Raw genomic sequence first — 13,205 nt, 5'->3', positions numbered from 1 at the left:
GCACGGGAGGAAGGGGAGGGAGGGGGTACCCAAGGTAGGTGGTAATGGGGGAGATAATATGACTTCTCCCTCCCTTCGCAAGTGATAAACATAAATCAATTTGCATCTACACTTTACCACTAGGCGAGTGTACTGTAGCCGGACATGGACATTGCAACCCTAAAATGACGGAATGTGGCGTGTTAGAGTTAGTTGTGATCTACAGAATAAAACCAGTTTACAGCCAATACAAGAGAAGGTGTCCATACATACAGTGAAAGTTACACCAAGCCTACAGTACAATAGACATCGTGGGTGTAACAGCCTGGATAATTTGAATGATTTGTACAGGGCAAGGTTGTCTAAGGCAATCCACAGCAGTCATCCAATCAGCTTCCTGCGGCAATCTTACACCGTACCTCTGACTCATTCTCAATACAGAAATTGGATGCTGGTGTAGGTGTCTGGGGGAGGAGACCTCCAGAGGAGGGGTCCTAGGTAAAGAGCCCTCACAGTTATATTAGTTGGGGAAAGTGGGGTTTACACAGTTTCTTTAATTAGGCCGTTTGCCAATCCAGCCCTAGATTGTAAGCCTTTTGGGGCAGTGACCGCTTTCATATCTTAATGTAATGTTTGAACTCTGTTACTGTAAAATACTGTAGCTGTATATATTGTCTGGAGCTGTATATAGAGAATCACAATGAGGCACAATTCCATCTATCTGGCTCCTAAATACAATGGGCTCCTATTAAGCCTGTATTATTGTGAATTGAAGAACTTTGTGCAGAACCTAATATTTGAAAATGTGTCTTTATTTAAACAAACCTGCTAGGCAGCTCTGTAATCAGCATGGTTTCAGACAGGGGCGCAACTAGAATTTTGGGGGCCACATAGCAACATTTTGAAAGTGCCCCTGAGGTGTCTTGTGAGTGGCACCCTACTCTTCACTCACCTCGCCTGGTTACTCTACAATTCCTGGTTCAGAGAGGAAGGGAGCAATAGAGATCCCTTCCCCTAGGAGCACGGCATTCTGGGGCTTTGAATTCCTTGCTCATTAAGCTCTCTCCTGAGGTCAAAAGAGAGAGGGGCTTGGGCAGTACAGGTGATACCCAACCAGAGCCCCTCAGATATTGGGGCCGGCAGGAGCTGCTAGCCCAGTAATTACACAGATGGTTCCAGATCATCATAGTTAGTACTAGAACATCTGAAAATTTTGAGTATTCCTAGCAAACAGTATGTTATTGGGTGGGTGACGGTGGACTGGGGGGGCTACACATACAAGTTGAGTAACCCTGTAAGATTTTTGTGTAAATTGTTCTCCAAATGTACTTTAGATGAATAGTAAGTGAAGGTTGCAATAAACTAATGACTCAAAATGTTCCTGAAACACCACCAGTAAATATTAGCATCCCCCCTTCAAGCCCCACTACCTCAATATGCCACCTTCCCCCCCAGTTTACAGCGGTGTTAATGTAACACTTATCCAAGACTGGACTCATCTTTGGCTGGACAGCCAATCATGTGATGCCACCCAGCGCCCAAGTGTTTACCATACGGCCAGGATTATCAACACTTAAGCTCTGACGAGTAGCAGTTGCACTTTCCGCAGCCCCTCTTGTGACTTAAAAACCAATAAAACGTAAGTGGTGGGAATTCCAGCCGCTTCCTGACCAGCCAAAGTTGGGTAACCGTATTATCCTAGCACGGATCATTACCCATCCGGATGTACGAATGTAAAAGTAAATACACAGTATTGAGTGCAATATATCTACCGCCTGTTGCACTCCTCCCACAACCTTTGTAACAATGGAGGTTGTAGTCAGTGATTGGACGGTGAGTGCTTGGCGCTTACCTGACCAGCTCCTCGTTATACAGAGACTGTGGCGACTCTCTGCCCAGCACATACACCTGTCCCTTCAGGATAGACACTTGGACCTTCCCCTCCACCAGCTCTTGGGACTTGGAGATACAGTAGCGCACAAACTCACACTCGGGGCTGTACCAGAAACCTGAGGGCACAAAACCAACAGATCAGTAACAGAGCAAAGAAATCTCCTCATTATACAAGTATTGTGAGGATTATTGCAGTAGGGGCTTGTTTGTGTGACCTGGAACTTCGACTCCAACTGGCCACCATTTTAATTTACTACGGAAGTCTGGGTCTGACTGAAAAATCTTCAACATAAAAAACCTACATCACACAATACATAATTTTACCTATAAATTAATGATGTTGACAAATTACATCAACATGCCCATATGTCGACTTGAACAGCTGGATTTGTGCATGTTTGGGCATCTTTTGGATGTATATGAAATAAAATTTCCAGAATGGATATAATAACTTACAGGTAGATTTACTAAAACCTCTTAAAAGGAAAAGTGTAGGTGTTGCCCACAGCAACCAATCAGATTTTAGCTGTCATTTTGTAGAACATACAATATAAATGATAAAATCTGATTGGTTGCTATGGGCAACACCTAATCAGATTCTAGCTATCATTTATATAGTACATTCTAGCTAAATGACAGCTAGAATCTGATTGGTTGCTATGGTCAACTCCTACACTTCAATTTCAGAAGTTCTAGTAAATTTACTCCTTAGTGTTATGAATGACCTTAATTATTGTCAATTATTTTAGCATTATCAGATATTTTTTTTTTTAAAAAGGACACTAAACCAGAAATGAAAACAACTTTATATGAAAGGGTTACTACTAAATGACTTTACAAAATGTGACATGTTTATAGATCATGGAGGAAGGAATTTTTCTACGCTCACTACACTTCCTGTTATGCAAATTAACCTTGTTGTCCTTCAATAGGGAGCTCGAACTGCATGAGGATAAATCCTGGTTATTTTAGTTCCCAATAGTAGTAAAGCAGATTTGATCGAAACAGAAATTCACATGAACGCATTTCTTAAAGAGCTCTTCCAGTTATAATTTCCCTTTTAGTCTAAAATTTCCCTTTACATTTGGGAATTTGACACATTAAACAAGATAAAAGATTTGACACCAATGGGGAGTTACCCACTGACTGTGGCATAGAATTGTAAAATTGATTGTAATCATAGAAAGGCAGCAAAACTATTGCTGGAGTTTCTCTAACTTTTCAGAATTTGGTTTTCGGTTCCCGGGGATCTATAAAGCGCATAGAATAACACGGCTTTCATCCCTCTGCCCTCTGTGCTATAAGATCCCGTCCTCTCCCCCCTGCGGCCTCCAGATAAAAGACGCCAAGCTGCGGCCTGACCTGGAGCCTTTATCAGGGTCAGGAATCAGGGCCCATATGGGCGGCTGTTTGCTGAGAGCCTTGCTCAGGTGAGCCCACCTTCCATAGCATTCTTCTAAGGTAACATTAGTCGACGTCGGAAGAAAGGGCTCCCATTTTCCTCCCGGGAAAGGAATACCAAGGCACATCTGTCCCCAAGCCTGCAACAGAGAGCGGCCATTCCCCAGGGCTATAGGGCCTTTATCAACTAACCGGGCCTAGAGTAACAGCTAGAACACAACCTTGGTGCAGTATAAAAGGGGGTTTTGTAACATGCTAAAAATGATCCTTAATAACGTTGTGCGTGCAGGATAGTGGCCTATCACACGTGGGCTACGGACCAAACTAAACTAATGGTATCTGGTGTCTAACCATTGTTAATATGGGTGATAGCACATTTGTCGTTTGCTGACAGTTGTTAATTAAATCTTAAAAGTGTGTAAAAGTTTCCTTTATTTTTGGAGGAAAAAAATGGGGGTACTTGGGCAGAAAAAGGTGTACAGCATTTTATTTCATGTAAATGCACCGATTTTTCCTTTAAATGCAGACAGTTAGTCTCCCACAGTGACATATTTACACTATTTTATTCTTAATTATTATTATATCTTGGCGACCCTTTTAACGGACTAGAACGTTTCCTTTTTATCCCCCTAAGTATCAATGCCGTGCTGCACTAGTCTGTGTGTCTGTCCTTTAAACCTGCTGCAACAGGACCGCACATACAAGGGCCCCACAAAACTGTGAGTAACTTATTTTCTGTTTGGTCTCCGCATTTTTCCTAGTTTGAATGTTACTGTCAATTAAGAGCACCTTCTGCTGCTTCCCCTATTCCCACTCTCCAAAATCTGACTGTTCAGGTGGCAATTGTAAGGCGGATGACTTCCACTCTTGGGGGTATATTTACTAAACTGCGGGTTTGAAAAAGTGGAGATGTTGCCTATAGCAACCAATCAGATTCTAGTTATCATTTATTTAGTACATTCTACAAAATGACAGCTAGAATCTGATTGGTTGCCTATAGACAACATCGACACTTAATGTTTAAATAAGGAATTCCCCTCTAGTAAGTTATTGACTAGGACATAAGTTCCTGCAATATTTACTAAATAAATTTAACAGTTCACAAAAGTAAATTTAGGGTCTTACTTTAAGGATTTCACCATAAAGTTTGAATTCACAAACCAGTAACGTGTCATTGATGTGACAGTCGGTTTCAAATGTAGTGGAAATATGGATATTACCAAAATAGCAATTCCATTTTTGTTGATATTTTCTTAGTGTAAAGCTTTGGAAGAAATATAGAATATTTTTTTTCCCCTTCATTCAAAACGTTAAGTCTGAAATAATATAATAATTTCTAATATTTCCAATATTTCTCGTTGATAACCATAAAATAATTTTTTCAACATATCAGCGGTAATATTCAATTCACATAAGTGAAAACTACTAAATGAATATTAAGTGAATAAGAAGATTTTAAGTTTAGAATTATATAGAAGGAGGAATTTGTGATTTCCACTCATCACTTTTTTTCTTGCTGGCTTCGTTCTGTGTGTTCCAGCCATGTTTTAATATCATCAGACAGAATTGTTTAGGGTTGCTTTCTTGGGATACAACATGATGCTAGATTTAATACAACTGTACCCAGAGAGATCAACAGGGCTGATCTGCCTGATGATATAAATAAATGTATACAAAGCACAGAAAGTGCGATAGAAAAGACTTTTTTTGTTCCCCAAAGTTTGCTTAAAAAAAGGTATGTACAACTATAAATATTAAACTCCACTATTGTGGGCATAGGGGCTATTACTATGAAAATTGCTTATCGTATGATCTGTATTTTTAAATAACCACTATATGTAATGACCATGACCAGGTGCTAGTCATGTTTTCTCTTTTTTGGGGGGTCAACAGTGTTTTGTTTTGTTTTCTTCAATACATGCAACTTTAATAGAATTTTACAAATAATTAAAATCACCCATGCAAAATTAGTGCATAAAAGAGTCACCATCATAAATAGCAAGAACAAAAGATGCAAAAAAAAAAAAAAGATGTCATTATGAGCTAAAATGCTTGTTTAATAAGCAATGTGCTGTTACCTATAGCAACCAGATTCTTCCAACCATTCTTCTAATACAGGTTATAAAATAAAAGCAAACATCTGATTGGTTGCTATGGGTTACATCACTGCTGTGCACATTGCTATGGCTAACACACATGTATTATAAAACATAAATTTGCCAGGCAGACGTAAGATGTCAGGGTATTGGATTTAGTGATAACAGGACCACGGGTAATCAGTCTTTGTGGGTTGGATTTTACTTAAGATGTTCCACCCAAAACTGAAAATTAACTTTTGGGTGGAACGATCCTTTCATGGTGCAAAGAGGAATGAGGTGTTGGCAACCAATCAGATATCAGCTTTTAGCCGTCTGTGTAGTCAGATTAATAAACTACTCTCTGATTGGTTGTATGAATTGCAGTCTAAAGTGGAAAGGAACATGTTGACTAATGGAAGCTTGAAACAAATGTCATTTTGTAGGCTGTTCCCATATACATGAGAATTCCTCTCATATATGCTCTAAGAACTAGTGACCTCATTGAGGCACGAGGCACTTAGAGTTGCATTCATTTATTATGCTTTCAGTCAAACAATATGGTACCACAATGTGAATGAGGAAAGGCCTTGTGGATTCTGGAGTCCTATGACAAACGCCCTCTCTACCTTCCCTTACAGCCGGCACATTTATGTTTTATACACACCAGTGTGGTTTCAGATGGGCATGACAGGACCACTATACGATTTAGAAGTAGTTTCTAGAGCAGTGATGGCTAACCTGTGACACTCCAGGTGTTTTATGAAACTACAAGTCCCAGCATGCTTCGCCAATATATAGCAGCTTATTGCTGGAAGGGTATGCTGGGACTTGTAGTTTCACAACACCTGGAGAGTCACAGGTTAGCCAACACTGTTCTAGACTGACAAGTCGGTGACACGAGTGAGGACTGCAGACCACTTACCATTGTAGACCTGCTCAGAAAATCTTTGCGTCAATTGTTGCTTTATCTTCCGCACCTCTCGGTCCATAGTAAACGTCTCGATATCCAAGTGCGCTTGGTACAATATGGTTCCGGCAGGGGTCTCGTAGATACCTAGACATTTTTTCCAGGCAGGGAGAGGGAGGGGGAAGAGGAAGAGAGAGAAAATGGAGGAAGGGGGGGGGGAGGGGAAAAAAAAAAAAGAAAAGAATATATGAAGCCCAATTTGCTTTCAAAATGACACCATTAATGAGGCCCATGACAGCAGAACTGCCGTCGGACCTCATTCACTCGCAGCTTGCAGCAAAGTGTATGTGTCATTACCTCCCTGCTGGGGGCAGAGACAGACCACTTCGCACCTTGTGGTGAAAATGTGTAGATTCCTCTTTTTTGAAGAGGCTGAAATGACAGGTTTCAGAAACTGATCGCTTCCCCGTCTCTTGCCCACCGGACTCCCGCAGAAAGGCTGTAATTAAAGCCACAGAGAAGTAGAGGAGGGACGGCGGAGAAGGGCCTTTAAATAACAGTTCTCTTTGTACCCCCCTCCTTGTCCGCCCCCCTCCCTCACTTCCCCCTACTTCACTCTCACTTTCGCCCAAGCATAAAGCTGTTAGGGAATAATACTATTTAAAAACAGGAATGATTGGGAGGCTGGTGGCTCACGGTGTGATTGAGAGCTATATAACAAGCAACAAAGCCGAAAGTATCTCTCCCAAGGATAACAGCTCATTTAGCTAAATGTCCGTGTGCTTGGAGTACAGCCTAGTACACTGACAGGTTAATTCTCTGGCTGTCAGAACAATGTTAAAACGAGGTTGGACACAAAAACAGCCGGAGTTGTTAGGTTCTGTACACCCAGCCAATATTAGCTTGGAAAGTGACTTTAAAAGCCTGTAAAAAATAAAAAAAACATTTCCTTGTAGCCCATGCCGGTATCTAGGCATTTCTCTAAACGGTATATGGTTTCAAATGAAACAGATACAAAGGGTGATAGAAAAATAAGTTATGCAGCAATAAATTAACTTTAAAACCAAACTATATATTATTTGTTCACCCGGAGACATTCTAGCTCAGGCTCGGCTGACCTGCGGCACTCCAGGTGTTGTGAAACTACAAGTCCCAGCATGCTTTGTCAATACAGGCAGCACGGTGGCCTAGTGGTTAGCACTTCTGCCTCGCAGCACTGGGGTCATGAGTTTGATTCCCGACCATGGCCTTATCTGTGTGTAGTTTGTATGTTCTCCCCGTGTTTGTGTGGGTTTCCTCCAGGCGCTCCAGTTTCCTCCCACACTCCAAAAACATACTGGTAGGTTAATTGGCTGCTATCAAAATTGACCCTAGTCTGTGTGTCTGTCTGTGAGTATATATTAGGGAATTTAGACTGTAAGCCCCAATGGGGCAGGGACTGATGTGAATGAGCTCTCTGTACAGTGCTGCGGAATTAGTGGCGCTATATAAATAAATGATGATGAATATATAGCAGCTTATTGCTGGAAGGGTATGCTGGGACTTGTAGTTTCACAACACCTGGAGTGCCACAGGTTAGCCAGGCCTGTTTTAGATCCTTCTTAATTCTGTTCATACCCAGTGTTTTCGGGACAGAGCGAAAGAGGGAAGAGAGGTGGGGGGTAAACACAGTTGACAGACTTAAATAGCACCTGTCTCCTACACACAGTGAAGGCGGCCATTTTGTTGGCTATACCAATAGTCATGAGAATGCAGTCCCCAACAATTCAACAGGATCAGGTGACTCATGAATATTGATCGTGAAAAGCCCGAGTGTCGTCACCAGGGTCCTAGTGAAGTGATTGGATGAATATTGGTGTAGCCGACAAAATGGTTGCCTTTACGTTGTGTAGGCAGCAGGTGTTCTTAAATAACAGTGTGAAGTTTTGGTTTGGCACTGACAGAGAGTAAATAGCAGCACTTCTAAAAAACCTAGTACAGCACTCACTTGGAATGTCTATACTAATAACTCTCCAGCCTTCATCGCTGGCTTGAGCACACTGTACTCCCCCCTCCTCAGGTATGACACGTGACCTCCTAGCACTGCGTAGAGGAGATCACATGACGTGGAAGCCCATACCATCCGACATATCTGTCCCTGGCAGCGGGACAGGGGGCGTGGCCACGTTACAAAGGGGGCGTGGTCACATCACCTCTAGGCTGCCCATTTCCACCCTTCCCCCAACAATCCCACCCGCGGGACAAACGTACCCAGGCGGGACTGCCCCGCTGAAATCAGGACCATTGGGAGGTATGGAAGCTGCCCCCGTTTTGATAAGCAGCTGGCTGGGGGTCCCCACTGTAGGAGGAGACACCGCTAACCACCTGTTGCCAACCGCTGGCCTAATTTTAGGTTGTGCCATTGTAAATGCGTCTGGATTTCGTATTCTTTATATAAAATATAATGCAAGTATTTAATGTAACAAGGACAATATAGCAGAGGGGGGGAGGGAGGCATAAACACTCACACCTTGACCTGACTTTGAAGAAAGGCAACCTATACCAGAGCCTAGTGTGGCAGGGGAAGCACCTTACCGCTTTGGACGCCATTGTTATTTTTTTGTGCACTGAAAATTTACTACGTGTCTGTCGTTACATTAAGGCAAAGTTATTTTCAGTTGCTTTGTTTTTAAACGAGAAATGCTGTAAAGGCTTCAACCAATCAGAGCAAGAGTATGGGCACAAAAGACAAATCATACCAGCAATGTCAAAGGATGAATTAAAAGTATATAGACAATGATGCAAGTAATGGAAAGCAGAACATTTAACACAAGTCTTACACAAGATATGATAGGAAGTGGTATTAGGGAACATTAATATCGGCACGGTCAACCTATCGAGCCCAGATCTTGTTGAATAGTACTGCACCAGCTTCAGCCTGTCAGGGTCGTTTTAGGATTACTAAGAGAAGCATTAATCAAAAAGCATCAGTGATATAAAGCAAATTCATTTGGTAAGATCCAAAAGTTAACTAAATCATAGCTAAAAGAAAATTATCTTGTTTGGCAATTATTTTATTTTTAATTCACTGGCATTATTGCCAAAACCATAGAGAGCTTTCAGTCTGTTCCAGTCAATATTTAACAACCTTCAATCTCGAAGATAAACCTTCATTTTGGCCGCACCTCTACAATCCAGACTGAACACAGCGGCTAGACACATTGTCCTTGCAAAATGTGCATCTATCGCTCCGCTGTGTCAGTCCCTATATTGGTTGCTTGTACTTTACAGAATAAAATATAAAAATACTTCTGACATACAGCCTGGTTGCCTGTTTTCTACCAAATCCAATATAAAATACTTTTACTAACCTACAAGGCCATCAACAAAGCTGCACCAACATACATCTCCTCTCTTGTCTCAAAATATCTCCCAACTCAGCAGCTCCGTTCTGCACAAGATCTGCGTCTCTCACTTACCCTCATTACATCCTCCCATTCCTGGTTACAGGACTTTTTTCGGGCTGCACCCACTCTATGGAACTCTCTCCCTCGCACAATAAGACTCTCCTCTGGTCTACAAACTTTCAAACGTTCTTTGAAAACCCACCTCTTCAGACAAGCTTATAATATTCCTCAACCACCCTCTTAACCTCACTACATTACCCTATTACCACCCGTTACACAATTTCAGACAAGACAACTACCCCATGACCAACATTGTTGTGGGACAGGATCATTTAGCTTATGAGTCACTTTTACCTTTGCAGTCTGGCTGGAGCGAAATGCAAAATGTAGACTTAACCTCATGTATCAATCTCCCATAGTCCCATAGATTGTAAGCTTGCGAGCAGGGCCTTCTCACCTCTTTGTCTGTTTTACCCAGTTTGTTTATTAGTTTACTGTGTTTGCCCCAATTGTAAAGCGCTACGGAATATGTTGGAGCTATATAAATAAATGATGATGATGATGATACAGCCATCAGCAAAACTGTACCAAAATACATCTCTTCCTTTGTCTCACAATATCTTACAACTCAACATTTCTGCTCTGCCCAAGCCCAAATCCTCTCATCCACACATTACCTACAGACAATCCCCATTACAGGACCTTTTTGGGGGCACCCATTCTGTAGAATTCCCTACCTCATACAACCAGACTTTCCCCTAGCCTTCAAGATTTCTCTGAATACTTCTTTAGGCAAGCTTATCAAATATCCTGAGCCATCATCTTAACCTTCCCTAGTTTCTTCTACTCAATTACCACCCATCTACACAATCCATATAAACTTACATTTAGGGGTATATTTACTAAACTTTGAAAAAGTGGAGATGTTGACTATAGCAACCAACCAGATTCTAGTTATTTAGTACATTCTACAAAATGACAGCTAGAATCTGATTGGTTGCTATAGGCAACATCTCCACTTTTCAAACTCACAGTTTAGTAAATATACCCCTTAGTCTTCTTCTATACTCAAACCCTCTGACCCCTGACAGGATCACAGTCCCACTAAGCACTTTATCCCACTGCTATATGGTGGCACCAATATGCAATAAATGGCACTTACCTTCGTGTATTAAGCTACAATTTCCCTATAGATTGTAAGCTTGTGAACAGTGCCCTCTTACCACTTTAATACCTAGGGCTAGATTTACTAAGCTGCGGGTTTGAAAAAGTGGGGATGTTGCCTATAGCATCCAATCAGATTCTAGCTTTCATTTATTTAATGCATTCTACAAAATGACAGCTAGAATCTGGTTGGTTGCTATAGGCAACGTCTCCACTTTTTCAAACCCGCAGTTTAGTAAATATACCCCCTAGTCTTGTTTTGTTACTTTGTTTGTACCTAATAGTACAGTGCTACAGGATATGCTGACACTATATAAATAATCATCAGTTATTTATATAGCACTACTAATTCCTCAGCGCTGTACAGAGAACTCACATCAGTCCCTGCCCCATTGGAGCTTACAGTCTAAATTCCCTAACACATATAGAGACTATGGTCAATTTGATAGCAGCCAATTAACTTACTAGTATGTTTTTGGAGTTCATAAATATTTTTGGCCAATGCAGGAAGTTAATAGGTCCCCCCAGCCTAATTGAGATTAAGGTCCATATATTATTTTTTTTCCCCCGTAACTCTACTGCTCCGACTTCTGGCCGAAGTCCATTGAGGTAGCAAGACGATCATTTTGTACTCATAGACTATCCAGCAGAGATTTCTATTAGCTGCTGACCTACTTGACATCTTGAAAGCTTATTAAAGACTGTAGTTGTCACAAGACGTCTTGTGCCAAGCCAGCCGCAAAACTGGCTTCCAGGGCGAGGAGGTGAAAACCTTCCCATTTTCAGTGTCTCTAAATTACTCCCTCCAGAGATCACTGAAACTCCGTGTTGAGATGAACCCGGCAAGGAACACAGACCGGGCAGTGTGACAAGGGAGATATACAGGAATTAACAGCCAGCAACCTGTGAGACGATGACAAGCGAGTTATAGAAGCTACAATTAAAAAATCACGAGCAAGTGTTGGAAGAATGGATGGGCAGAGTGCAGTGGACAACGCGGCACTTTGTGTTTTATGCAAATTGGATTGACATTTTCAAAACCAGTGATATTCTTGAAAATCGGCAAGTGACAGACAGACTGATTTAAAGAGCACAATATAGGTTTGTCAAACCACATTTTATAGGTTAAAAAAATTTGTGCTTACTTCTTTTTAATGGGAGAATTCCGCCATGCTGAAAATTTTGTTTACATCCAAGTTCTCCATTGAAGCAACCTAATTTGGGAGGTATTAAGAATCCTTGTGGTCAGTTAGCAAAAAAACAGATGATGTGAAGGTTCTTCAGGAGGCCCCTTGGTGTTAGCTCGTTTTTGTTGTTGAGCGTTGTTATGGAAACCATCAGTGAAGAATACTTTTTAAATAAATTGTCCAAGTAGACTCAGACATCACCCAGAATAGATAAAGCCTACACGTCAGCTCCTAGGAGAAGAGGCAACAGGTCCGTGGTGTAACCAGAGGAACGATGGAGTTGCAGTCTCAGCATTGCACTTGGAAAACACACCAGGGTTTCGCTCGGGGATGGTCTCTCCTACCCCAGCTATGTGCTCCACGTTTCCAGCCATCTGACCACACTGGTCGATCAGGCTATATTTAGTTCCACAATAAAACATAGACCTAATGTTCATGGTATACTCCCTCTCAGAAGATGGGAACGACCTTGTTGTGTAGGCTCGTCAGTGGAAGGAAGTAAAAGCTGTTGGGAGCCAAAATCAACTTATGCAGATTTTCTGAAGTATTTGTTCTCTAGTTCGCATTCTCTGCAACACAACAAATTCAGCCTCATTGCACAAGGTGATCAAGTCATCACTAGTTCCTGGGAGGTCCCAAGATAAGAATTCACAGGTTAAAGTTTCAAGTGAACGGAGCATTGGCTGAGAAAGTTCCCACAAGCCTGAGAATCCTCATTATAATGAGGGGGTGGTGGAATGCACAGGAGTAGGCATAAGAGGTATAGACACCAGAAGCAACTAAAATTGAACACTAGAACAATGACCCAATGAGTCCTTCGAGTTACTAGAAAGACTTGGCTGAAAATCCATCATTTGGTCTTGTATGTTCCCCTGCGCTTAGAGGTCCTGTACTAAAATGAGGCACGGAATTTAATGGAAATCCCAGTTTTAACAATGGCCCAAGAACTGGTCTCTTCAGGCAAAGAGCTGACAAGACAGGAATGTGGTTAACATACAAGCCAAGGTCAGGGCAGGCAGAAATGGTTCCGATTTGGTAGGACAGGCTGTGGTCAGACAAGAAAGAACAAGCTGGTTCAGTAACAATATGATTGATTAGAATAATTCTGAAGCAGAGAACAACCTGTTGCCCTTACAGCAGACAATAGATTGAGCCCTCACCAGAGGGTCTGTAAAGAAGTGCTTATTTGGGCTTTCCTAGAGAGGCAGGC

General features: G+C 41.7%; 1 protein-coding gene across 1 annotated transcript in view; it reads right to left on the bottom strand.

Moving 5' to 3' along the window:
- The window catches only part of ASS1 (argininosuccinate synthase 1), a 69,596-nt gene that overhangs the window by 5,330 nt on the left and 51,061 nt on the right, over positions 1-13,205 (bottom strand). The window contains exons 13-14 of the mRNA XM_075185219.1: positions 6,274-6,405; positions 1,832-1,988 (exon numbers count right to left, since the gene is read on the bottom strand). Of these exons, the coding sequence (XP_075041320.1) occupies positions 1,832-1,988; positions 6,274-6,405 (289 nt within the window). The remainder of the gene's footprint in view (positions 1-1,831; positions 1,989-6,273; positions 6,406-13,205) is intronic.

Source organism: Mixophyes fleayi, chromosome 9 (assembly GCF_038048845.1).
Source record: "Mixophyes fleayi isolate aMixFle1 chromosome 9, aMixFle1.hap1, whole genome shotgun sequence".
Taxonomy (NCBI): domain Eukaryota; kingdom Metazoa; phylum Chordata; class Amphibia; order Anura; family Limnodynastidae; genus Mixophyes; species Mixophyes fleayi.
The sequence above is the reverse complement of the archived record's forward strand: the minus strand, read 5'-3'. Positions and strand labels throughout refer to the sequence as shown.